The following is a 27,952-nucleotide window of genomic DNA, read 5'->3' as shown; positions in this document are numbered from 1 at the left end:
GTGGCTTCTGCCACTCACATGGGAGAGCCGGAAGAGGCTTCTGGCTGTTGCAGCCATTTGGGGAATGAACCAGTGGATGAAAGATCTCTCTGCCTTTCAAATAAATAAATCTGTAAAAAAAAAAAAAAATCAGAATAGGATAAACCATTTCTTGGGCCTGGATTTGTGGCACAGTAGGTTAAGCCACTGCCTGGGACACAGGCATTCCATCCCGCTTCCTGCGAACATGGTGGAAAAGTAGTGAAGACGGATGGTCCACATGTCATAGAAGCATGAATTATTTGTTTTGCTTGGGAGAAGTTTAATTGTTAGCTTAGGATCTATTATCACTAGGTTTCCGATTTGCCGTACAGATTGAAAATTAAAGATGACTTATCTGTAAATAGAGTCAGTTTACCTTGTCACTTTACTATTTTGAAGGAAGGTATGCTAGGGATTATGCAGTTACTGCCTGAACACTCCAGTGAATAACAACTTTTTAAAGCTCCAGAATGCAATGCTTCCTTTTCTATGAACCCCATCACAGTAAGTTTAAAAATTCTACTTATAGCCAAGTCTGGGCATGCCACTTCAATTCAAAACTGTAATCCAATAATTTTGAAAATTCCCATAGGTCTGTGTTTCACAGATACAAACTATTAATCTAAATACCACTTTACAAGGAGAAGGAAAGAAATGTACTTACATTCACAGAAGTTTAATGACACACTCAAATAATTGGAATATAAAATAATGTCAAGATACCTTCTGTTGCCAAAAAGGTCCTTTATTCTAGATAATCCCTTTAAGTGTTACACAAGAGCTGTGAAATGCTTAGGATACAGAGCAGTAAGTAAAAAATCTAACAGGAATCTCAGTACAGAAAATAGACAATAAATTAAAGCAAAAACCAAAGATCTGGGGAGATCCAAGACAGTAAGACAAGCTGTAACAAAAGGATGTGGATATACCCAAAGAGTTACTCTTTGAACTCTTCTCAGGTTCCAGTGACCAGTTACTAAGTATATTTGCTTAAATGAAAAAAGTACATTAGCTAAGAAGGTCCAGTAAAAGGTTTCATGTTTCAGTGTTTTAAAATATAAAAATATGTAGACATTTTGTATTGTATAAAAGTGCTACTTTTAATAGTTCTATTCAAAGAATATTTAAGATCACTAATAAAATGGTCACTCAGTTCAGATTCATAGTTTACAGTATTTTACAGCTAGCATTTTAAATATTTATGAATATCAAAGTACTTGTGTAGCTAGTTTAAACTTCACTTAAAAAAACAAGAAACCAAGAGCTTATAAGAAATACCCTAATATTAGAAATAGTAAAATGTTCAGTCTAACAACACATTAGCAAAGAAACTATATAAAGATACCAAGTAAACAAAATATTTACATACATAAGCCATATTCCATGCTAAGGTCATCATGAATATGAGGTGATCACTGGACATCTAATTCCAATGCTTCAACAATGTGTGCAGCAGAAGGACGATCTTTAGCATCTTCATTAGTACATACAGAGAAGAGTTCAATTACTTTCTGGTATGATTCATCCAGTTCTTCCATATTAATAGGTGGCCTGGTTCCCAAAGCTGCATAGTATGCTTCCTCATCAAATTCACTTTCATCAAAAGTTTTATCTGCTCACAAAGGAGTTGGAGATGGAAACAAAAAGTCACTAAGTCATAGAAAAGCTTATTCACTCACCTACCAGAGATAAGAGATCATCCAGAAAGCTTTCCATTACACAACAGGCAGTCTCTCTTCCACTGTCCTGTCATTGAGTAGACTAGCTATTGTCTTGAATTTATGCATCATCAACTGTTAACTTTTCAATTTCTTGTCAGGTAAGGGAAGTTTTTAGTATAACTTGTTCCAACTTGAGATTTTTTACAAGTTACCTCTCTGTTTTCAATCAATTTACATCTTCTCTAGATTAAACCCAGATGATACCAAATTTGTTACCAATATTAATTAGAAACTACACCACTAAATTAACTTGCTCTTTGAAAGGAAAGATTTAATTGTATAAGCTAATCTTTAGCATGAAGGGATTGCTATTTATGTTAAATTATATTCCTACCTTCATCATCATCATCATCTGAAAGATTAATGTGTGGAATAGATAAAGTCATCATTTCCCACAGAGTAAGGCCAAAGGCAAATATGTCTGCCTTGTCGGTGATAATGCCATCCTCCTCCAAAGCTTCTTTAGGTTTCCATGGCTCAGTACCAATGTAACAGGCCTCAGGGTCAGTCACTAAAACAAGAACAATACAAGCAAAATGATCATAAGGGCAGGCACTACAAAACAGAAGAAAGGTAACTAATTCAAAGAGAAATGGGCAAATGATTTGAACAGGTAGTTCACAGTGTGACCAGTAAACATGACAATAAGCTAAACCTCATTTTTTTCCCTATCAAACAGGTAAATGCTCAAAAAGCCGCTCAGCTGGGAGAATGTGAGAAAATTTTTTTAGAAAGTGGTAGCATGAGCCAGCGTCTTGACTCACTTGGTTAATCCTCCGCCTGTGGTGCCGGCATAACATGGGCACCGGGTTCTAGTCCCAATTGCTCTTCTTCAGTCCAGCTCTCTGCTGTGGCCCAGGAGGGCAGTGGAGGATGGCCCAAGTGCTTGGCCCCTGCACCCGCATGGGAGACTGGGAGGAAGCACATGGCTCCTGGCTTCGGATCGGCACAGTGCCGGCCATAGCAGCCATTTGGGGGGTGAACCAACAGAAGGAAGACCTTTTTCTCTAACTATCTGTCAAAAAAATTTTTGGGAAAAAAAACAAAAGTGGTAGCAGGGCCAGTGCCGTGGCTCACTTGGTTAATCCTCTGCCTGTGGTGCCGGCATCCCACATGGGCGCCGGGTTCTAGTCCCAGTTGCTCTTCTTCCAGTCCAGTTCTCTGCTGTGGCCCAGGAGGGCAGTGGAAGATGGCCCAAGTGCTTGGGCCCCTGCACCTACATGGGAGACCAGGAAGAGGCACCTGGCTCCTGCCTTCGGATCGGTGCAGTGCTGGCCATAGCAGCCATTTGGGGAGTGAACCAATGGAAGGAAGACCTTTCTCTCTCTCACTGTCTATAACTCTACCTGTCAAATGAATTAAAAAAAAAAAGTGGTAGCAATATAAAACATGTGCATTTCATAAATCAGTGTGATTCATCACATTAACAAACTGGAGAACAAAAACCATACAGTTATCTCAATCAATGCAGAGAAAGGATCTGATAACATAAAAACACTTTCATGATGAAAACTGTATGCAAATTGGGTAGAGAAGGAACATTCCTCAACACAATCAAGCAAATTTATGACAAACCCACAGCCAGTGTTCTATTGAATGGGTAAAGTTGGAAGCATTCCCACTGAGATCCAGTACTAGAAAAGAATGCCCACTATCACCACTGCTATTCAATATAGTCCTGGAGGTTTTAGCCAGAGCCATTAGGCAATCAAAGGGATAAATGGAATACAAATTAGGAAGAAAGAAGTCAAATTATCCCTATTTGCAGATAACATGATTCCATATATAGGCGATCTAAAAGACACCACTAAGACTATTGGAACTCTTATAGAAGAGTTTTTTTAAAGTAGCAGGATTCAACACACAAAAATCAACAGCCTTTGTATACACAAACAATTCCATGGCTTATAAAGAACTTTTAAGATCAATCCCATTCACAATAGCTACAAAAAAAAAAAAAAAAACTGAATAAATTTAACCAAAGATGTCAAAGATCTCTATGACGACAATTACAAAACATAAAAAATATTGGAAGATACAAAAAAAAAGGAAAAATCTTTAATTTCATGGATTAGAAGAATCAATATCATCCAAATGTCCATTCTTCCAAAAGCAATTTATAGATTCAATACAATACCAATCAAAATACCAAGGACATTTTTCTCAGATATAGAAAAAATTATGCTGAAATTCATATGGAAACACAGTAGACGTCAAAGAGCTAAAGCAATCCTATACAACAAAATCAGCCAGAGGCATCACAATACCAGATTTCAAGACCTACTACAAGGCAGTTATAATCAGAACAGCCTGGTATTGATACAAAAACAGATGAATAGACCTATGGGACAGAATAGAAATGCCAGAAATCAATCCAAGCATCTACAACTAACTTATTTTTGATAAAGGAGCTGAAATCCCTGGAGCAAGGACAGAAAATCTAGAAGTACAAAGGAAATCCAAAGCAAAGCACAGGAATATTTATGGACAAATGGTAGGACCAAATAATTATTTATCAATAATAACCTTGAGTGTAAATGGCTTAAATCCTCCAATTAAAAGATACAGACTGGCTGAATGGATTAAAAAGCAAGACCCAACGATTTGCTGCCTACAAGAAATACCTCACCAACAAAGAAACACAGAATGAAAGAATGGAAAAAGATATTCCATGCTAACAGAAAGCAAACATGAACAGGTGTAACCATCCTAAAAATCAGACAAAATAGACTTTAACACAAAAACTTAAAAGAGACAAGGTCACTATGTAATGATTAAGGGATCAATTCAACAGGAAGATGTCAGTACTGTAAATGTATGAATCTAATGACAGGCTACCTGGCTATTTAAAACAAATGCTAATGGATCTAAAAGGAAACATAAACTCTAATATAATAGTAATGGGAGACTTCAATACCCCACTTTCATCAATGGACAGATCAACTAGACAGAAAATCAACAAAGAAACAACACGGCTAATCTACCACTATGGACCAAATGGAACTGGATATCTACATAATATCTCATCCCACAGTTGAATTCACATTGTTTTCATCAATACATGAAACTTTCTCTAGGATAGACTATGTGCAAGCAGTTCTCAGCAAATTCAAAAAAATTGAAAGCATAATGTATATCTCTTCTGACCACATGGGATGAAGCAAGAAAATTTGGAAACACATGGAAACTGAGCAGCACATCTCTGAATGAACAGTGGGTCATAGAAGAAATCAAAGAGAAATAAAAATCCCTGGAAATGAATAAAAATGACAGCATAAACCTATGGATACAGCAAAAGTGGTGTTAAGAGAGAAGTTTATAGCAATCAGTATCCACATCAAGAAACTGGAAAGGTACCAAATAAATGAGCTATCAGTGCATCTTACCTATAAAAACAAGCCAAACATAAAATTAGTAAGAGCAAATTAATAACCAAACAAAACTGAAACCAAAAAAAGATTAAAAGATCATAAATTAAGAACTGGTTTTCTGAAAAATAAACAAAACTGATAGACTACTGCCCCCCCCAAAAAAAAAGAAAAAAAGGAAGACCCAAATCAGCAAAATCTGAGATCAAAAAAAGAGATGTAACATATCAGAAATTACTACAGTTATATGCCAATAAATTGGAAAATCTAGAAGAAATGGACAGATTCCTGGACATATAAATCTACCAAATCTGAGTCATGAAGACATAGAAAATCTATATAGACAAATAACCAAGATGGAGATAGAATCACTAACAACCCTCCCAACAAAGAAAACCCCAGGACCAGTTGGCTTCACTGCTGAAGAATTCCAATTTTTCTTAAGCTATTCAAAACAACTGAAATGGAAAGAATCCTACTAAACTCCTTCTGTGAGGCAAGCATCACCAATTCAAAAACCAGAAAAAGATAAAACAGAGAAAGATAACCATAGACCAATATCCCTGATGGACACAGACACAAAAATACTCAACAAAGTACTAGTTAATCAAATCAACAACACATCAGAAAGTTCACTTGGACTAAATGGGATTTATCCCTGGTATGCAATGATTCAACATATGCAAATCTAGTAAATATACATCACATTAACTGTAGAACACAAACCATATGATAATCTCAATAGATGCACAGAAATCATTTGATAAAATACAACATCCTTTCAAGATGAAAACCTTAAGCAAATTGGGTATAGAAGGAACATTCCTCAACACAATCAAGACAATATATGACAAACCCACAGCCAGCATCTTAGTGAACTGGGACAAGTTAGAAGCATTTCCACTAAGATACAGAACCAGACAAGGATGCTCACTTTCACCAGTGCTATTCAACACAGTCCTAGAAGTTTTAGCCAAAGTGATTAGGTACAAAAAAGAAATCAGAGGCATATAAGTAGAAAGGGAGAAGTCAAGTTATTCCTGTTTGCAGATGACATGATTGTAGATATAGGGATCCTGAAAGACTCCACTAAGAGACTCCTGGAACTCGTAAAAGAGTTTGGTAAAACTAGGGGATATAAAATCAACACACAAAAATCAGTAGCCTTTCTATATAGACAATGCCGTGGCTGAGGAAGAACTTGTAAGATTAGTCTCATTCACAATAGCTACAAATAAGTTTAAATACCTTGTAATAAACTTAACCAAGGAGATGAAAGATCTCTACAAAGAAAATTACAGAACATTTAAAGAAGAAATATTAGAAGATGCAAAAAAATTGGAAAAAATCTTCCATGTTCACGGATTGGAAGAATACCATGAAAATGTCCATACTACCAAAAGCAATTTACAGATTCATTGCAATCCCAAAATACTAACAACATTCTTCTCAGACCTAGAAAAACAATGCTAAAATTCATATGGAAACACAAGAGACTCGAATAACAAAGCAATCTTATGCAACAAAAAGTTGCAGGCATCACAATACAAGATTTTCAGGACATACTATAGGGCAGTTATAATCAAAACAGCTTGGTACTGGCACAAATATAGACAGGTAGACCAATGGAATAGAATAAAACCCTAAAAATTAATCCATGCATCAACAACCAATGAATGTTTGATAAACAGGCTGAAATCAATTCCTGGAGAGACAAGTCTTCAACAAATGCTCCTTGGAAAATTTGATCTACATTTGCAGAAGTACAAAACAAAATCCTTCCTTTACACTTTATACAAAAATCAACTCAAAATGGGTCAAGGTGACCTGATACCAACAAATAACTAGAGGAAAACATTGGGGAAACTCTGCAAAACACTGGCATAGGCAAAGAATCCTTGGAAAGGATCTCAAGCACAGGCAATTAAAGCAAAATAGAGAAATGGGATTACATCAAGCTAAGAATCTTCTGTACTGGAAAGAGCAAACAAAGTGAAGAGGTAACTGACAGAATAGGAGAGAGTATTTGCAAATTATGCAACTGATAAAGGATTAATATCCAGATGTACAAAGAGCTCAAGAAACAACAGTAAAACAGTTTAAGAAATAGACAAAGGACGTGAACAGGCACTTTTCAAAGGATGAAATACAAATGACCAACAGACACACAAAATGATGCTCAGGATCACTAGGCATCAGGGAAAGGCAAGTAAAAACAACAATGAGGTATCACCTCACCCCAGTGAGAAAGGCTATCATTCAAAACTCAAAAAAAAAGTAATAATAAACACTGATGAGGATGTGGGGAAAAGATACTCTAATCCACTGTTGGTGGGGATGTAAATTATGGAAGACAGTGTGGAGATTCCTCAGAAATCTGAAAACAGATCTACCATATGACCCAGCCATCCCAGTCCTGATGATTTATCCAAAGGAAATGAAATCAGCATATGAAAGAGTTATCTATACCCCCATGTGTATTATAGCTCCATTCACAATAGCTAAGATATGGAATCAACCCAGATGTCCATCAACTCATGACTAAAGAAAATTGTGGTATATATACTATGGAATACTACTCAACCATAAAAAAGAATGAAATCTTGTCTTCCACAACAAAATGGATGCAATTGGAAACCATTAGGCTTAGTGAAATAAGCCAGTCTCAAAAAGACAAATATACATTTTCTCTGATATGTGGTAAATAACAGAATACCAAAAAATGTATAGATATGATTGTAGTCTTTAGCCTATGTTTGTACTCCTGTAAAACTGTGGTCTGTGTTTTACTTGTTAAATATTATGATTAGTGGTAAAATAAGCCTGTGAATATAGAGTAGATTAAAATTATGTCTTTGCATAAACTGATGAAGAGAGAGGAAGAGGTGTCTTAGGGTGGAGTGAGGAAGTGTGATTGTTTTTTGGAATAGTACCCATAGAATGCATAAAATCTGTTTTCTTAATAAATTTTTTAAAAAGTACTTACAACTTTTTCTACTACTTTTTTTCCTCAATCTTCAATCTATGGGAATTAAAGTGTGAAGACAGAGCTCTATTTTTTCTAACAAGTCCATATAACATTAATTGACTAAACAATCTCTTTTTTCACTATACAAAAATGTCATTTTTATCATATAACAAATTCTTGTGCACTTTGAGAACTATTTCCTAATTTTCTGATATTTTACAAATTTTTCTTTTTCTTTTTCCTATTGATTTATTTAGGATTGAGAAACTTTTACTAAAGAAATTTCATTTTTATTGTGCTTGACAATTTCTCTATTTCCTAGTTCCAACATTTTATAGTTATTTAGCATAAGAGTTCATGATAGTTCTATTTTTATTAATGATTACAGACATGGATTTTTGTCTTCAATTCAACTTGTAAACTTCTACTACAGCTAGAAAGTTTCCATATATTCTAAACCATATTAAGAGTCTCTTTAACATTCATACAAGAAAACAAACTTAAGTGTAATATACTAAATAATGGGTTGAAACCAGAGGCTTTCCTTTGAGGCTGGCTCTTGGTTCTCATCAAGAACATATACAAAAGGAAAATGGTCAGTATTTACAATAAGAGAGAATAATGAATGGAGATAGGACAAGAGGCAAAAAAGCAGATTTACCTTTATTAGCGTCTGTCTTTGCTAATTCCACTCCAGTTTTCTTCTACCAGTTTTTCTTGCTTTTACTTATGCTAAATGAATTCCTTCATAAGACTTTATTAAAATTTTATTTTCCATTCCCATATGTTTTACAACTTAGAAATCCAGGCTAGAAATCATTCCCAAAGTTAATATTCAGTTACAACATAGAATAATAAGCAGCAAGTAATTTATACTGTGCAGGTGGTAAAGGAGGAGATTGGAGGCCAAGTAGAAAGCAAGAGAGAAAAGGAGGGAGATATTTTATTAAACATTTTTGATTTCTGAATCATGTAGATCATGTTTTTAAAAATGTAAAAATTTTAGGGGCTGCTGTTGTGACATAGCAAGGAAAGCTGCAGCCTGCAGCACTGGCATCCCATATGGGCACTGGTTCAAGTCCTGGCTGCTCCACTTCTGATCCAGCTCTCTAATGCACCTGGGAAAGCAGTGGAAGATGGCTCAAGTACTTAGGCCACTGCACCCATATGGGAGACCTGTAAGATGGTCCTGTTTCGTGGCTTTGGCCTGGCTCAGCCTTGGCCATTGCAGCCATCTGGGGAGTGAACTAGTGGACGGAAGATATTGCTCACTCACTCTTGCTCACTCTCTCTTTCTGCCTCCCTGTAACTCTTTAAATAAGTATATAAATAATTTTTATGTAAATATAAATGATAAACAAGTAAATAAGTATATAAATAATTAAAATAAGTAATAAGTATAATAAGTATAATTTTAAATAAGTATATAAATAATTTTTAAAGAAATGTAAAAATGTTAAATACTACTCACCAGTCATATTTTCATCCAATGGTAGAGACACACCCACATCACAGATTTTAATTGTTTCAAAATCACCTTTAATTACAACATTTGAAGACTTTATGTCTCCATGAAGCAGTTTTTTTTCTTGGTGCAGATACTGAAAATAGTAAAGCATTTAGCACTCTGAATAGAAATACAAACTGGGGGGAAAAAAGTATCTTTCAAATAAAGCTAACAACTTGAATACCTTTCCTAAACTTCTTTCCTAAACATTTGCCCATCATTTCAAATTATTTGAAGCCAGAGAAGGAAACATCCCATATTAGCTTCATCTCCCATATGGATCAGAAATCTGAAAGACATTTTTTATTTGAAAGGCGAAGGAACAGAGACAGAAAGAGATCTCCCATTTACTATTTCATTCCCCAAACGCCTGCAGTAGTCAGGGCTAGGCTGGGTTGAAGCCAACAGCCTATATAACTTAATCTAGGTTTCAAACATGGCATGCAGGAACACAAGTCCTTGGGCCATTACACCTCTGCCTCCCATCATGCACATTAGCAGGAAGCTGGAATTGGAAGTAGAGCTGGCACACAAACTCAGGCATTCCAGTCTGGATTGCAGCTATCCCAAGCAGCATCTTAACCACTGTGCCAAAAGGCCACCCTGAAAAGATTCTTTAAGAGATAGATAACCTGTTGTAGGTACGTTAACTTTATATTTTCAAGCCCATCCCAAACATTTTTGTATCAGAAGATGCCACTGCTGATTTCAAAATACACTACAAATTTTACTTGAGGCTAAATTTTAGAAAAAATTTTGTAATTTTCACAATGAAACAAACTTCCCTTAAAGAAATTAAGATGATGCAAGACAACAGATGACTTAGGGCCACAAATTATTGAAAAGCAGAAGAGGACGAATATATGTAATGTAAGGCAATATTTTAAACAGTTTCTTGGAATTGGCAAGTAATGATATTTATTCACATTTAAAAAGTCCCACAAAATGGTTATTTGTTTATTCTTCAGTATTTGAGCACATCTTTATGACCTGGGCTTGGAAAATGATGCAGAGACAACTCTTGATACATATTTACTCTTTACAGGAATATTTACTGTGGTTAAATTAAATGTTGCCCATCTCATAGTGAATAGGACTCTATATATTTACAGTGTAACTTATTAACATAATTATGTATACATTTTAAATCATTAAATAATTCAAGTTATTTAGTTAATATATATTAAAATGTTTAGATACAGTGATTTTTTCCAATCTGATTTATGAATTAATTTTTTTTTTTTGACAGAGTGGACAGAGAGAGAGAAGAGAGAAAGGTCTTCCTTTTGCCTCCAATGGCCGCCGCGGCTGGCGCGCTGCGGCCGGCGCACCGCGCTGATCTGAAGGCAGGAGCCAGGTGCTTCTCCTGGTCTCCCATGGGGTGCAGGGCCCAGGCACTCGGGCCATCCTCCACTGCACTCCCTGGCCATAGCAGAGAGCTGGCCTGGAAGAGGGGCAACCGGGACAGAATCCGGCGCCCCGACCGGGACTAGAACCTGATGTGCTGGTGCCGCAAGGCGGAGGATTAGCCTAGTGAGCTGCGGCGCCGGCCATAAATCAATTTTATTGTTGAACTTTTTAATGGTTTTTTTAAAAATTGAGAGGCAGAAGAGAAAGAAGAGAGTTCCCATCTGCTGGATCACTTCCCAAATGTCCACAGAATGGCCTTGGGCGAGGCCAAAGCCAGGAGTCAAGAATTCAATCTAGGGGCCGGCGCCGTGGTTCACTTGGTTAATCCTCTGCCTGTGGCGCCAGCATCCCATATGGGTGCCAGGTTCTAGTTCCGGCTGCTCCTCTTCCAATCCAGCTCTCTGCTGTGGCCCAGGAGGGCAGTGGAGGATGGCCCAAGTGCTTGGGCCCCTGCACCAGCATGGGAAACCAGGAAGAAGCACCTGGCTCCTGGCTTTGGATCAGCGCAGCGCCGGCCGTAGCGGCCATTTGGGGGGTGAACCATCGGAAGGAAGACCTTTCTGTCTCTCTCTCTATATATATATATCTCTACCTGTCAAATAAATTTTAAAAAATCTTGGTCTACCATGTGGGTGGCAACAATCACTTAAGCCACCTCCACCATCTCTCCCAGGGTCTGCATTTAGCAGTAAGCTGGAGTCAGAAGCACAGTTGGCTATCAAACCCAAGCACCATGACAGGGAACATGTGTGTCTTAATCTTTAGGCCAAATGTCTGCTCCTTATTTGAGTTCCCAACATGCAATTTGACATCAGTATCTCATATATGATCTGTTTTGTGTCATCCAACAGTTTTCTGTCACTGTCATTACTTCTGTTTATTTAGTATGTAGTTTTTTGTATTCTTTACATTGCATCTATAAAGTCTAATTCCTTTGCATAACACTGAAAGAGCTTTTTTCACTGCAACTAAATACTCATGATTTCCAAAATTAACATCCCACAAAGTAGTCATTAAGAGATTTGCTTTCATTAATAGGAAGTTGGGCTATTTGTATTAATAAATTAATCCATTTACCTAAATCTAGTAAATGATTTCTATAGCCAAACTACCTGATTTAGGTTATTTAGGGCTAATTGAGGACCAAAAGAAAGAAACAGTACATTCCACAACATGGGGGACTGTATAAGGCCTTTAACTTATGGAAACTTCCTCTCTTTGGGAGAGGAAAAAAAAAAAAACCTCTCACCTTGTAGTGAAGTATACAAAATGTTTAATTTCTTCATATTCCACAAAATCGCTTAAAATATAATGTCATAGTTACCTTTAACCCTCTTGCCATGTTCAAAGCAACTTTTAAAATTATAGCTGCTGGAAAAGGAGCTCGGCTGTCTTTATTTCGTTCTTCTATTAAGTCATTTAGAGACTTTTCACCTCCATACTCCATAGCAAGACATAGACTACCATCACTGGCTTCAGTAAAAGCACGATAACCTTACAGAAAATATGACATTTCTTTACTAGAACAGGGAAAAACAACAGTATTTATGTTTTTTACAATAATGTGATTAAAAACATGGTTTTGGACCAACATGGACAAATATATAATGAAGTAGCTGTTTGCAAAACTAATTCTGTAGATCTAAAATATTTAATATGAATGCCTTCCATGTATCCCAAATTAAAATATTTTCACTATTCTATGCTCCTCTAAATACAGTGGTTTCACTAGCCCTATTTGTATTAACAATATAAAATGAAGTAAATTACCTACATGAAAGTCATTTTATATTCCTAAAATCTCTATAATACAACACCATGATCAGTATATTTCCCTAAAGTTTGTATTATCTAAAAATTTGATATGCAATTTTTATTTTGGACCATTTAAATTTGATTCCTAATAATATCCAAGCCCTTCGTCATTTTTATCAATGAAGCCAATTAAAGTGTATTAATTGTTATCAAACAGAATATTATCAGACACTGCTACTAAGATTTAAACTTACCTATAATATTTGGATGATGAAGACTTTTCAAAATCTTAGCTTCATCAGTTAGTCTCTTTTGATATATATTTCGATAATGATCATCACATATGGAATTAATCTTTTTCACAGCCCATGGAGAATGCGACAAACCTCTTGGAGATCTAAAAAATATATACACACAAATTTTAAAAGTATAGAAAAAAGTTTTAAAATAAAATATTTTCAAATGATTAACAAGAGCTTCCAAATTTTGAAAGAACTAGATAATTATTTTTCTCCAGACTAGAGTCTTGGCTTAATACATATTTCTTAGATTGATGTAAACATTTTCAATCAGTTCTACTTTCATATACCTTCTATAAGTAATGTTATTTTAAAAAATATTTAAAATAATTTAGACTCAACACCTCTGCTATACTTCCATTTCAATTGGGAGATGAGTAGGACATATTGGGAGAAGTATGGGAGAGGATAAAAAGAAAAAATCAGAAGTTTAAGGATGGAATGTACTGTTCTCTAATTTTTCTATTCAAACATCAGACAACCACTTATCAAACATTTCACTTTATGTACCAGAGATTAAAGGACACTAAAACAATAATCACTAAGAAATTTAACTTAAAAAACACTCAAAGACATTCAGCCCATATGAGGAGACTTCAAAACACTCTGAAACATGGAATTAAAAGATACTTATTCTGCAGCAAAATATAGTTTTTTCATTATACATACTTTCCACAAACTTTCTGAACCCTTGTAGTTGTAGTCATCCAAAGAATAGCAAACTGTTTTTCACCAGCAAATATGAAGATACTTCCAAGAGTTTATATAAAATGTATATTATGAAAATTATACATGGATTTCAAAATTTTTTGCACCATAATAAATTCCACTTTTCCATTAAAAGATTTATTTATTTATTTGAAAGACAGAGTTACAGAGAGGTAGAGCCACAGAGAGAGGTCTTACATCCTCCGATTCACACCCCAAATGACTGCAACAGCCAGAGCTGAGCTGATCCGAAGCCAGGGGCCAGGAGCTTCTTCTGGGTCTCCCATGTGGGTGCAGGGGCCCAAGGATTGGGTCATCTTTCACTGCTTTCCTAGGCCATAGCAGAGAGCTGGATCGGAAGTAGAGCAGCCAGGACTTGAACTGGTGCCCATATGGGATACCAGCGCTCCAGGCCGGGGCTTTAACCTGCTGCGCCACAGTGCCAGCCCCTCCATTAACTTTTTGAAGTCCTCTTATAGTCACTTGTACACTGACCAGTTCACCTAACACCTTTCACTGCGTGCTCAAAAACAAGTGCTTAAGGAGATAATATATATGTATGCTTTCAAACATTTTTGAAGTACTCTCATAAAAAAAAAAAAAAAGAGAAATGTGAACTTTCTATTTTCTCTAGAAGATTGAGCCATTTTAAGAACATTTAAGTTGTAAACGTTTTAAGGCCTAAATAAACAGGTAAAAACAAAGTCAGGGAAAGGTTAATCTGACAAAGTAGGCATTCAATTATGAGTAAAGCAAATCACAAAATAACTATATAGTATCAGGGCACAAAAGCGGCCGGCACTGTGGTGCAGGTTAATCCTCCCAGGTAGGCACCGATTCCAGTCCTGGCTGCTCTTCTTCAGATCCAGCTCTCTGCTATGGCCTGGGAAAACTGTAGGAGTGTCCCAGTTGCTTGGGCCCCTGCACCCATATGGGAGACCCGGAGGAAGCTCCTGGCTTTGGATCAACACAGCTCCAGCCGTTGTGGCCATTTGGGGAATGAACCAGCAGGTGGAAGACCTTTCTTTCTCTCCCTCTGTCTGTAATTCCACCTCTCACACCTCTCAAATAAATAAATACAATCTTTAAAAAAAAAAAAAAAAAGAAAAAAGAAAAGAAACCTCAAAAGTTCAAAACACAAAGTTTATCCATGAAAACATAAAACAGATTGAACCAAAGATCCACTTAGCTTTATATTCCCTCATGGGTGTACCTCTAAAGTTGTAGAACCATTTTTGTTTATTCAAAAAGCATGTATTCAGAGGATTCTAATATTCTTAATTCATATATATCATTCACAAAAAAATCAACAGCCTTTGTATACACAGACAATGCCATGGCTGAGAAAGTACAGCAGTGGGAGGGACATATAACATAAAACAGATTATTACATAAAAATAAACAGCAGTCAGAAAGGCTTAAAAACTTTCAACAGCAATACCATAAATTAAAAACAATGTCAGTGACGGATATTCTCAAAATTCTAGAGGAAAATTATTTTTAAGCAAGAATTCTCACCCTGAAAAGCAAGGGCCATTCAAGCATTTGGAGAAAATCAAAACCTGTATAGAAATACAGTTTCTCAAAAATCTTTCTCCTGTATACCTTTTCAAGGGGAGCTACCAGATATCCTTAACTAAAATGGGATAAAAAACAGTAATAAGGCCCAAGATGCAGAAAAATAGAGTGACAAATTCTGCAGCAAAGCAAAGGGAATCTGTGTTATCCACATGGCAAATCCCAGGTTGAAAGGGCTATACGAGGCACGGTAGAGTCGGGCAGGGACTGCTATTTTTCCAGATCAGCTACATGAATCTTTTTTCCTATACCACATACAATACTACATTTAAAAACACACTTCACTTTTTAATATTTGAGAGGTAGAGTTACAGAGAGTGAGAGAGACAGAGAGAAAGGTCCATTGGTTCACTCCCCAAATGGCCCCAATGGCTGGAACTACGCCCATCTGAAGCAGGGAGCCTGGAGCTTCTTCCCAGTCTCCCAAGTGGGTGCAGGGTCCCAAGGACTTGGGCCATCTTCCACTGCTTTTCCAGGCCACAGCAGAGAGCTGGATTGGAAGAGCAGCAGCCAGGACTAGAACTGGCGCCCATATGGGATGCCAGCACCGCAGGTGGAGAATTAACCTACTGCCCCACAGCACCAGCCTCACACTTCACATTTTAAAAATATTTTTTAAAGTGGGGGTATGGAAAGTAGTAAGAATTGTTCTTTCAAAATAATATAGGAGTTAAACAAAATCTCCAAGTGTTTATAAAACAAGTTAGAAATGGCATGCAAACACATGAAGCACCCTTTGTTTAAACTACAAAAATGTTTCAGGAATACCTACTTGTATATAATTGACAGACTATTCTCATTTCATTACAGAAAACATTTCTATCTGGAAACAATAGGAACCTAAGTGAAGCTACAATATGCAGGGTTGCACTAGATTGATTCCAAGAATGCATAAAGGACTACATACTGGTTTAGTTGTTTGCCACTTAATAAACATGAAACTATGTACAAAATAAGTAATTTTTCAAAAAAAGTGTTATCTAACTCATATATTATTAGCTATCAAGACTCATTCTTTTAATTTTTTAAAGATTTATTTTATTGGGGCGGGCATTGTGGCACAGCAGGTAAAGCTACAGCCTGTAATGCTGGCATTCTACATGGGGACCGATTCACATCCTGGCCACTTCACCTTCAATCCAGCTCTCTAACAGCCTGAGAAAAATCAGCAGAACATGGGCTAAGTTCTTGGGCCTCTGTTACCCATATGGGAGACCTGGAGGAATCTCCTGGCTTAGGCCTGGCCCAACCTCAGCCATTGTGGCCACCTGGGAAGTGAACCAGTGTGGATGTATTTCTCTGTGTCTCTCCCTCTCTCTGTAACTCTTTCAAGTAAATAAACGTGTTTGTTTGTTTTTTTAAAGATTTTATTTGAAAGGCACAGCAGCAGGGAAGGAGAGGCAGTGAGAAGATGAGATATTCCATCCACTGGTTCACTTCCCAAATGGGGCTGAGTCAGGCCAAAGCCAGGAGCCAGAACTCCAGTGGCAGGGGCCCAAGTACTTGGGCCATCTTCCACTGCTTTCCCAGGCACATTAGCAGGAAACTGGATCAGAAGCAGAGCAGCTGGGACTCAAACTGGCACTCTGATATGGTATGTCAACATCACAGGAGGCCACTTAACCCACTGTGCAACACCAGCCACAGGATGATTCTTGCTCAATTATATCTCTTCTAACACTATGTTCCTACTTATAATCGTGTATTTTCCCATCTTACTAGTGATGCCATAGTAAAGAAAAACCTTTGACTTCCTTTTGAATGAATTATCTTGAGAAGGCAGCTTTCGAGAGCAAAGAGCTATCAGTCGTTAACATACAACACTCAACCTCTGAGGTTTTCTTACTGAGAATCTTGTATTGTTTTTAAGATTTATTTGAAAGGCAACAGCTGGGGCTGGGCCATATCAAAGCCAGGAGTTTCTTATGTGTCTCCCATTAGTGTAAAGGAGCCCAAGGTCTTGGACCATCCTCAGCTGCTTTCCTAGATGCCTTAGCAGGGAGCTGGATAAGAAACAGCAACCGGGATTCAAATCAGGGCCCATAGAGGATGTTGGTGTCACAGGCAGCTGCTTAGCCTACTACACCATGATGCTGGCCCCAGAGAACCTCATGCTATTAACACAAAGGAACCCTTTCTTCTGGCACTTCTTCTTACAGAAGCCAAAGAAAGTATAAGGAAAACTACTTCCCTTTTAATAATCCATTAGGAAGAATTAAGAGGGAAGAATGTAAAGCAGAGCTATGGCAAAGTTAGAGAAGATTGTAGGAACTGGAATATAGCAGTCAGTAGGATCAGTAACATCTCCATATCTAAATACTGAAATTTTCAGTCTTTTTTTTTTTTTGTCTTCAAGTACAGTGAAACTATGGTTTCACATTAAAACAGTAATAAGAAATCTTCTACCCACCTTTTCATGAGGTAAACATTGACCCCAGTACCAAAACCAAGCTTCTGCATAAATGGAGAGGCAGGAATATTAATGCATGGAGTTGAACATAAGGCTAAACATCAGAAAGAGAAATAAAAATTAAAATTAGTATTTGAAAAGACCTCTACAAAAGCATACTAATGCTATCAATATACTATAGCTATGAGTATTAATTGGCATAGTCTTCCAGGGCAAATAATGTGACAGTTATCAATACTAATTTGAAGTGGATACCCTTTGACCAAGTCTACTTTTGGAGCTCTCTCTCACACTAACACTGCTGAAGCAGAAGTTGGTAAAATGACCTGTCTTGTATAAGTTATAAGCTAAGAAGAATTTTCACATTTTTAAGGAGTGGTTAAAAAATAAAGATACAGAAGAATGTGGCCCACAAACTCTAATCTATGTGGCCTCTTCAGAAAGTGCTATACAACATGTGTCCAAAGAGATCACACATATATACACTGGGATTTGCTTTTGTGGCTACAGACATGTAATTATAGTATATATGATACAGCATTGTATTCATTAAAAAGATGACAGAGGGGCCAGCCCCTTGGCTCACTAGGCTAATCCTCCACCTGCGGCACCAGCACCCCGGGGTTCTAGTCCCGGCTGGGTACTAGTCCCGGTTGCTCCTCTTCCAGTCCAGCTCTCTGCTGTGGCCTGGGAGGGCAGCGGAGGATGGCCCAAGTACTTGGGTCCCTGCACCTGCATGGGAGACTGGGAGGAAGCACCCGGCTCCTGGCTTCAGATCGGCGCAGCGCTGGCTGTGGCGGCCATTAGGGGAGTGAACCAACGCAAAGAAGACCTTTCTGTCTGTCTCTCTCACAGTCTATAACTCTCTGCCTCTAACTCTGCCTGGCAAAAAAAAAAAAAAAAAAAAAAAATGACAGAGAAGAGTTCTGTTTCTGCTTGTGAATAAGTAACTGCACCTGCAACTGCCATCTCACGATAAACTAGGAAACTTGAAAAATACAATGGTTTTCAAATACTTGACAAGGCAGGGCTGTGATCCCTGAGAGCAAAGTAAAAAATGAGAGCCCAATCATTGCCCTAACATACTATTAAAGGCAATTTCTAGGCTACAGCAGAGAGGAAACAGCCCAGCAGTCGTCTCAGATTGAGGCGGCGAGATCAAAGGTCAGAGGAGGCCTAGGTGACCCACATATATGGAACAAAGAACTAAAAAGGGAGGGGCCGGGGGACAGCATGTATGTCAGAGCTCCAATGTTCTAAAAAGGTCTTGCTTCAAATATTTGGCTAATGGGTAGACTCCCCAAAGTTGGGAAAGTGCTAAAGGAAAACAACAGGATAAACAATTACTACAGAACACTTGGGTCTAGGAACAGTTCATGGCATTATCAGCCAGAGTGTGCTTTCCCTATAAAACCCAGGGTATAAACGGTCACAACTTAGCACAGCTCAATTTTAGCTCAGGAAAAAAGTTTCTAACAAAGCTTAAAACCAAGTCTCAAAAGGAACAGGCTAACGTGCAGGTAATTTAACTTTATCCATAATTAAAATATTATTAACAGGAAAAACAAAATGCACCACTGGTATGACCCATACCAGAATAAAACCAATAAAAACATAACAGAGTGACAGAGATAGGATTAGCAGAGAAGAACCTTAAGATACAAATGTTAAAAATATGTTAAATGATGTAAAGGAAAATCTAAGCATAACGTTATATCTAATACTCTATTAGAATGTTGATTAAAATTAGTTCACACTTAAGACTTATTTTATAGGCTAAAGTTTAAGACTTACATTAAAAAAGGGGACTTATGCTAAACTGTGCATGGTACATATTAAAGGATCAAGCTATAATAATACAAAGACAGTTCTAACAACAGTAACAATGAAGAAAAGTCTTATATCTGCTATCTTACCCGATTTTTTTTCAGATAATTTGCTTGGTGTCTTAAAAGTATTGACTCCTTCCATTCTAACAACCACTCTAGCTCCAATGATGAAAGTAAGCTGAAAGTTACACTGCAATTATAAAGAATACAACTCTTATTCATGAAGAAAAAAATTCTCAAATGTTATGATGCATTTATTACATAAACATAAAATCTGAGAACTGAAAAAGACCAACAAATATTTATTCCAATTTTATTTACAATAAGAAAACTGAAATCCAGAGGAAAATTACCCACTAGTGACTGAGGGTTTTGCTTGTTTTAATTATAATCTATGTATGTGCTTGGTTACAAAAAACAACTCACTTATAGCAAAAGGTAAACAGTATCTCTGCCTCTAACATTTTCCAGAAGTTGTGAACAGGACTCTTAGATTCTTTAAGGAAACTGTCTATGCAAGGTGCAATATTAATAATTCAAAAAGGAAACAGAAAGATCCATCAGATGATGAACGGTTCAACCAAATGTGGTGCATCTGTTCAAAGGACTACCATTCAAAGGAATGAAACGCTAACACAACACGAATGCACCTTGAAAATCCTATGCCAAGTGAAAGAAACCAGACGCAAAAGACCACGTATGCTCCAATTTATGCAAGTTCCATAATTTTCCGTAACTGTCTAGAAAATATCCTAATTTCTTAATGTTTCAACTGTAGCTACAAATGAGAGAAAAATCAAGAATGCCTGGGCTGGCACTGTGGTGCAGAGAGCTATGCTGCTGCCTGTAAACCTGTGTCCCATATGGGAACCAAGCCAGGCCCAGGCCCAGCTTTTGCAGCCATTTGGGGAATGAACCAGGGGATGCAATATCCTACTCTCTCCCCTTCCTTTTCTATCACTCTGCCTTTTAAACAAATTTATTTTAAATAAATACATCTTTTTAAAAAGCAATAATTTTTCCAAGTTTTTTTGAACTGCAAAAATAGGAGTGCTGTTAATTGTGATGAGCAGCTCAAGTTTGGCTCCTTACTAATGTCTAATGGTCAGCTGGATATAGGTCTGAAGTCTAAGCTAAAGACATAAATGGGTGGAATATCAGCACACAGTGTTAACAGCTGAGAGACTGGGTAAGATCATCTAGATAGCGAGTAAATGTAGTTATTAAAGAGGTAGTTTTAAGACATCCCGGCAACTAAGTGGGGAAGAGAAAAAAAAAAAAAACCGAGCCTGAGGAGGGGTCGGCAAAAGTAGGATGAAAAAAAAAAAAAAAAAACCAACAACAACAAACCCACCTGCGAGGTAAGGCGTGTGGAAGTCTCACTGCCTTTTCCCTGTCAGCCCAAGGAAGATCTGATGTTCAAAATCAATGTGGCTTTCTGTTTTAACTCTCCCTCCGATTACAACTAGGTTTAAACAAAAGTCTCTTAGCATCCCATTATACTCCAGGGTACGCCAGGACTCAGGCCCACCTCCCACTCAAGATATTGCCCCTAAGTATGCCATTCCCCATCCATTTCGCAGTTGTCTAAAGGCAACGTTTTCCGTGACTGAACAATCAGCTGGGTGTAGGTGTTAGCCTGGCGGGTTTTGGCCACTAGCCCGAAGCCTTCAGTAGATTCCGTATATACTCCTATGGTATATACACTCCACAGGCATTAATTGCTAAAGAAACATAAGAGAGAAGCCAAACAGAAGCAGAATGTCGAATGTCAAAGTTTGGGTCAGATTATTGCTGAAGTTCTTTCCCCCTTACCACCCGCATAAGGTTCCTGGGTGTTCACAGACGCAGACTGTTTCTGCCACGATCCAGGAGCTAACAGAGCGCAAGCTGCACCTGACGCCCTATCGCCTCACCTGAAACCAGAGCAACGTTAACGGACGGGTTCAAGCGAGCAAACCCGCTGCTGCTCCAGAGATTCGGGGATTTAGGGAACCCCAGTGCTATCGCGCGATAGACGCGCCCTCGGGTCGCACTCTAGCCAAAATTCCCGAGATAACGCCCTATTCCCAACGCTGTCTGCCACTTAAGGTCCTGCGCTGTCGCCAAAGCCACCGCAGAGCGCCTGCGCCCGCAGAGAACCCGCTTACCAGACTCGCACTCCCACGTAGAAAACGGGCGAGGAGAGGAAACGTCCAGGCCAAGGCTGTCCCGCAACCTGGCCCCAGTAGCCCTCCGCAAGACGCCGCCGCTACCCCCGCAGCACGGGCAGCCCCCTGCGCACTCGCAGACAGCCGTTGTGATTTGAACGCTCCTGCCTTTCAAAAGGCCGCGCGCCGCACCTGCGTCAGCCGCGAACTACGGGGTGGCGCGAAGGACAGAACACACTCAATTCGCCGTTTCTCTTCCTTTCGCCTTTCCTGTCTTCTTATAGTTCCCACCTGCGGCCAATAGGGGCGCTATCGCGGCAAATGAAGAGAAACGCAGGAACAAACCGACTTTTACAGCCACTGTCAGCCCTTCATTAGAACAAATCCTGGTTAAAAAGGGTACAGGCGCCCGATTTGAAAGCTGAAGCTCTTTCCGAATTGCAAACACTTAGATCTGGGCTCAGAATGTGTAATGTTATTATGTAAATTTGATTACTTGTTCACTTGACCTTAGAATAACAACCGTGTTTGGCTGAGAAGAAAAATAAATATTTGGATATTTTGCTAACTCCAGTAATTACTGCATACAATTCGACATTCACACATTTATTGAACAAATATTCATAGAGAAGCTACTACCTGTCAGGTATGCACTGAATGCCTGTTGTGCAGAATGCCGTATGGTAGTCACTACAAAATTGCAAGTAATTAAGTCACAGAATTTCGCCTGCTTGGGAGGTGCTTAGAGTCTATGGAGGATGAAGGATGAGGAAGGATCCTAAGCAAAGAACACACACACACACACAGAGAGAGAGAGAGAGAGAGAGAGAGAGAGAGAGAGACATACATAATACAAAAGCGACTTTGGTACTTCCCTGAGAGAAGAACAATCTGTTAAACACTCTAAAGAGGGTGATTCCTTCAACAGTGAGGGGAAAATCAGAACTCCACCTGGACCTAGTAGACAGGTAGGATTGTTTGTTTATCCACAGGCTATAAATAAATGAGTACCTTGCATGTATCTTCATGTACAATCATGAAGCACAAGTTTTTTTAAATGAGAAGTCTGAGTTTATAATAGTCTGCCAGTTAAATGAGAAGAATTTATTGATTGTTCTGTTTTATGTGAAACAGCTGTTGGAGATCCGAAATGGGAAGAAGAGACAGCAAGGATACCCATCAAGAAGTATGTAGTATTTGGAAAGTGAAAGGCAGCATGTTCCCTCTCCCAACTAACTCAGCTATGCAAAATAATAACGGTCATTAGATCCTTGGTCAAACTTCCACCCTTTCAAGCCAAATCCACGTGCATCTGTAACCCTTCTCCGTCCCTCTCCCCTGCTCCAGGAGATAAGGTCACTTCCTCCTCCCTAAGGTGATGAGTCAGTCCACCACGTTCTGGAGTTCACTCCTGTCCTTCCCCAAGTCAACCCCTAGAGTGATCCTTTTTCTTGACAACAACAACAGTGATAGCAAACGCTTGTTTAGTATGCATTATTTTGGGGCATCGTTTCAAGTGTTTTACATGATTAACTCAATGCTTATAACAACTGTATGATATAGGTTACTGTGACCTTAAACTCCATTTTTCAGATGAGGAAACTGAGCCTCAGAGGAATTATTTGCCTGAAGATACAGAGTTAATCATTGGTAGAGCCAAGATATGAACCCATGTTGAGACTTCCTATTTAACAAATGTGCTCAGAATCTCTTCATCACACACACACACTCACACACGTTTGTTTCTGAGGCTTTCTCCCATTTTTGGCCACCCTCTTCCACTAAGAGCAGCACAGCATCTCATTTGACCTTCCCTGTTTCTGTGTGGAGGCATATTCTTATAGACTTCAGCATATTGTCTTTAAATGTCTATAATGTTCATATTTTTATTAAGTCACATTTTTATAAGCCTTTCATTTTCTATTCTTCCTGGTTAATAAAATCCTGGCTAGAGCCAGAGCCTGAAAGTTTCTTAATTAACCATTGCTTGTGAAAAGAAACTCTGGGGACATGCGGTTATTGACACAGGTGTAAGATGAGATCAAAAATGTGTGTGAGAATGAAGGTCCTTTATGAAGACTTACAACCGTCCTGTTCCCCATATTGTAGCCAGAAAAGTACCTCCAGATTATCCATAGAAACATCTGAACTTCACAAGTTTTAATGTTATCGTCTGTGAAATGCAACCATTAATCTTAAAATTTTACATGCTAGTCTGTTTTCATGGGACATAACTTCCAACCTGGATCAGTTAGTCTTTCAGTATATAAATATACTAGTTTCCTTAGCTTAGCGAAAGAGCCCAGAACTCTATTTTACTCTTTGCTGGTTGAACCCAGAGGAACATTGGCATTGTCATCTTTTTTATGGTATAAACTCTTATGCTCCATTCACGGCCTCACCTTTTGACTTCCAAGGAAGTAGTTTGGAAATTTAAAAAATACATTTAATAACATTTTTTTCTCTCTTTACTGCTATTGCATTCTACTTTCTTTGAGGCTGTGTACATGTTGCTAATTGCTTAGGAGATGGGTGGGAACATTTAGGAATGAAGGAAAGCAATTAAAAATGTGAGCTTTTATCTTGTCACATGTGTATACCCATCCAGTCAACTTGACGCGTACCCGGGTTGTTGCTCAAACATCTGGAAGCCTTTAGGTCCTCAGGCCAGGCTGCCAGAAGCTCCTCTTGGTCCTCCTCCCTTAGTTCTGCTCCTAGTCCAGGTCCATCTATCCCCTGAGCCTGAGCTGGAGCTTCCCCCCCCCCTTCTCCATCCAAGTTCTGACATTATTTCTTCTCCTTCTCTAAAATCCCTTCCTTCTTCCCCATCCTGCCTCCCTCTGCCTTGGCCTGTAAACCATCGCTTCTCCAAACCTGAGGCTCCAGCAGCCTCCTAAATTGCAGCCCTACCTTCAGCTGCTTCTCCCTCTGGGCCATCTCCACCTGCCTCTCACTTCAGATGCCAATTGCAATTAGTAGGTCCCCAGGTTATCCACACTTCTGTCCAACTTGGCTACAAATGGGAGGTTTTCACAACTCCCTTCTAGGTTCAGTAATTTGCTAAATGGGCTCATAGAACCCAAGAAAACTATTTACTTACTATTTTCTTTTTTCTTAAAGATTTATTTTATTTATTTGAAGGACAGAGTTACAGAGAGAGAGCGGTCTTTCATCCTCTGGTTCACTCCCCAGATGGCCACAACGGCCAGAGCTGTGCCAATCTGAAGCCAGGAGCCTCTTCCAGGTCTCCCACGTGGGAGCAGGGGCCCGAGGACTTGGGCCATCCTCCATTGCTTTCCCAGGCCACAGCAGAGAGCTAGATTGGAAGAGGAGCAGCTGAGACTAGAACTGGTTCCCATATGGGATGCCTGTGCTTCAGACCAGGGCTTTAACCCACTATGCCACAGCGCCAGCCTCTATTTACTTACTATTTTCAGTTTATTATGAAAGATATTTTAGCCAGATGAAGAGATGTGCAGGGTGAAGTCCAGAAGTGTCCTGAGGGCAGGAGCTTCTGTTCCCAGGGAGTTTGTATGTATCGCCTTCCTGACACAAGTGTGCATTTGTTACCTAGAAGCTCCCTGAACCCCGTCTTTTAGGAATTTTTAATAGGACTTCAGCCCATAGGCTTGGTCAATTCTACAGCCAATCACCAGCTCCTCCCCTCTCCGCAGAGGGGTGTGAGCTGAAATTTCTATGCTTCTAATCATGGCTTTGTCTTTCCCGTGACCTGTTCTCATCTAGTAGCCCAGAGTAGCCTTGTTAGAACAACAGATGCTTCTACCACCCAGGAAATTCCAAGGGTAACAGACTTCTGAGTCAGGAACCAGGCATCTGGGAGAGAGGTCCGGCTGCAGCCCTGCAGTCCAGCCGTGCAGGGACCCTCCCCACAGCTGCCTGCTCAGCCTGCTAGCGGCAGCCTTGCTCATCTTCAGTGGCCAAAGGTTTCCACTCACACTTTTTTGCTTTTTTCCTACCTCCCATTAAGAAGTAAAATTGGCCAGTGCAATGGCTCACTAGGCTAATCCTCCGCCTTGCGGCGCCAGCACACTGGGTTCTAGTCCTGGTCGGGGCACCGGATTCTGTCCCGGTTGCCCCTCTTCCAGGCCAGCTCTCTGCTGTGGCCCGGGAGTGCAGTGGAGGATGGCCCAAGTGCTTGGGCCCTGCACCCCATGGGAGACCAGGAGAAGCACCTGGCTCCTGCCATGGGATCAGCGTGGTACGCCGGCTGCAGTGCGCCAGCCGTGGCAGCCATTGGAGGGTGAACCAATGGCAAAAAGGAAGACCTTCCTCTCTGTCTCTCTCTCTCACTGTCCACTCTGCCTGTCAAAAAAAAAAAAAAAAAAAAAAGGAAGTAAAATTGCCTGGTCCTGGGAACAAAAGGTCTGAAGGTCTGAAAAACAAGAAGTGCTTAGGAAAATGAGCTGGAACTGAGTCACCTGTAATTGATGAGTTCCTGCCTCCATTGAGGTCTGGTGAACTGAGAAGAGGAGACAGGCAATCCAAACTCTCCCTAAGGAAGACATCTCTTTCATGCCTAACACAGATGCGCATCCCATCCTCTGTGGTTGTGTAAGATTTCTGGCCTGGCCCTGCATCTGGCAACAATCTCAGCACCCTGATGTTGTTTTCACTCCACACAATGTTCTTTGTTTACTAACACCAAAAAAAAAAAGTCTTGATCTTCAACTTTTTAGGGTGAATCCCTACAATGATTAATAAGAAATTGTGGTGGTTTACATTTTAGCTAGTAAGAACCCACTTGGTGGGACCAGTGTTGTGGCTTAGTAGGTAAAGCCACCACCTGCAGTGCTGACATCCATATGAGTCCCAGTTCTAGTCCCGGCTGTTCCACTTCCAATCCAGCTCTCTGCTATGGCCTGGGGAAGCAGTAGAAGATGGCCCAAGTCCTTGGGCCCCTGCACCTGCATGGAAAACCTGGAAGAAGCTCTTTGCTCCTGGCTTTGGATTGGCCTAGCTCTGGCCATTGCAGCCATTTGGAGAGTTAACTAGCAGATGGAAGACTCTTTCTTTCTCTCTCTCTCTCTCTCTCTCTCTCTCTGCCTCTGCCTCTCTGTAACTCTGCCTTTCAAATAAATAAATAAATTCTAAAAAAAAGAAGAAGAAGAAGAACCTGCTTAGAATGCATAGAGTGCTAGAGGAAGTAACAAGTCCTTCTTTTAAAAAAATTATTTATTTATTTGAAAGTCAGAGTTACACAGAGAGAAAAGGAGAGGCAGAGAAGAGAGGTCTTCTATCCACTGGTTCACTCGCCAATTGGCTGCAATATCTGGACCTGTGCCGATCCGAAGCCAGGAGCTTCTTCCAGGTCTCCCACGTGGGTGCAGGGGCTCAAGGACTCAGGCTATCTTCCACTGCTTTCCTAGGCCATAGCAGAGAGCTGGATCGGAAGTGGAGCAGCCGAGACTCAAACCGGCGCCCATATAGGATGCTGGCACTACAGGCAGAGGCGTTACTTGTTACACCATAGCACTGGCCTCAAGAAGTCCTTCTTACTGCATGCTGTTTAAGATTATCCCGCCACTAAGACAACAACATCAACTGAACACATTGCAAGAAGAGAAGGAAGCTGGATGTCCTCAAGACATATGAAAATCATTGGTTCAGGCCCTTTTACAAAGGAAGTTGGTGAAAGGGAGGGAATGGTTAGGCTGTACACCAACCTTTCACACATTAGGACTCAGGAAGCAGAGCCATACAACCAAACCCAGCATTTGTTAGCATCAGAACTTCCTTAACCAGAGATTGCTTTCCCAGCAACATACTGCATAGGTTTAGTTTTTGGAATAACTGTTCATTAGGCACAGTGAAGGACTATGCTATGGTATGTTGAAATTTAATCCTTGTTGTGAGATATTAAGAGGGTAAAAACTTAATTCAGCTATTTATAATAGGGTCTTTGGCAGGTGATAGGATGAGATGGAAACTGACCCTTACCCCAGTGCCTTTCACGTAGACAGCATCAGGCCTCGGTTTTTCTCCTTCAGCTTGCAGTTCCTCTGTCTTCATCCTGATGATTAGAAGCAGCTTCTCACTAATATTAATTCACTAAATTAAAGGAGCGGTACAAGGATCAGGCCAGCCCAGGACTCCAGATCACAAAACTCAGAATCCAATTGTCACCTCCACAGTTAACATGCTAATGCTAGTCTCTATTTTGAGATGCTTCACAGGGACTTCAGGACCTAATAAAGCCAAGGAATAACC

The 27,952-nt window shown here is 39.4% G+C and overlaps 1 protein-coding gene across 4 annotated transcripts; it reads right to left on the bottom strand.

The window, feature by feature from the left end:
• Positions 1–745: 745 nt before the first annotated feature.
• PBK (PDZ binding kinase) lies at positions 746–22,113 on the bottom strand. Of its 4 annotated transcripts, XM_089327213.1 has the most exons (10): positions 21,725–22,113; positions 21,390–21,490; positions 20,929–21,039; positions 19,662–19,764; positions 17,746–17,839; positions 13,005–13,147; positions 12,320–12,489; positions 9,550–9,679; positions 2,077–2,253; positions 746–1,633 (listed from the first exon to the last, which is right to left on the bottom strand). In XM_089327213.1, exons 4-10 carry the CDS (start codon positions 19,714–19,716, stop codon positions 1,434–1,436), a joined length of 969 nt encoding a protein of 322 aa, XP_089183339.1. In that variant the 5' UTR covers positions 19,717–19,764; positions 20,929–21,039; positions 21,390–21,490; positions 21,725–22,113; the 3' UTR covers positions 746–1,433. The 4 variants fall into 4 exon arrangements, with proteins under 4 accessions (XP_089183339.1, XP_017193376.1, XP_008247471.1 ...); XM_017337887.4 differs by lacking the exon at positions 21,390–21,490 and having other exon boundaries at positions 21,725–22,111; XM_008249249.5 differs by lacking the exons at positions 20,929–21,039; positions 21,390–21,490 and having other exon boundaries at positions 21,725–22,112.
• Between the last annotated feature and the right edge of the window lie 5,839 nt (positions 22,114–27,952).

The sequence above is a fragment of the Oryctolagus cuniculus genome, chromosome 2, assembly GCF_051225735.1.
Source record: "Oryctolagus cuniculus isolate XC-2025 breed Fujian yellow rabbit chromosome 2, ASM5122573v1, whole genome shotgun sequence".
Taxonomy (NCBI): Eukaryota; Metazoa; Chordata; class Mammalia; order Lagomorpha; family Leporidae; genus Oryctolagus; species Oryctolagus cuniculus.
The sequence above is the reverse complement of the archived record's forward strand: the minus strand, read 5'-3'. Positions and strand labels throughout refer to the sequence as shown.

Coding starts and splice junctions, on each gene's coding strand:
- PBK (XM_089327213.1), bottom strand. CDS start 19,716: ATGGAAGGAGTCAATACTTTTAAGACACCAAGCAAATTATCTGAAAAA. Junction 9,680..12,319: donor ACATGGCAAGAGGGTTAAAG/GTAACTATGACA, acceptor TACTATTTTCAG/TATCTGCACCAAGAAAAAAA. Junction 2,254..9,549: donor ATTGGATGAAAATATGACTG/GTGAGTAGTATT, acceptor TTCTTGTTTTAG/TGACTGACCCTGAGGCCTGT.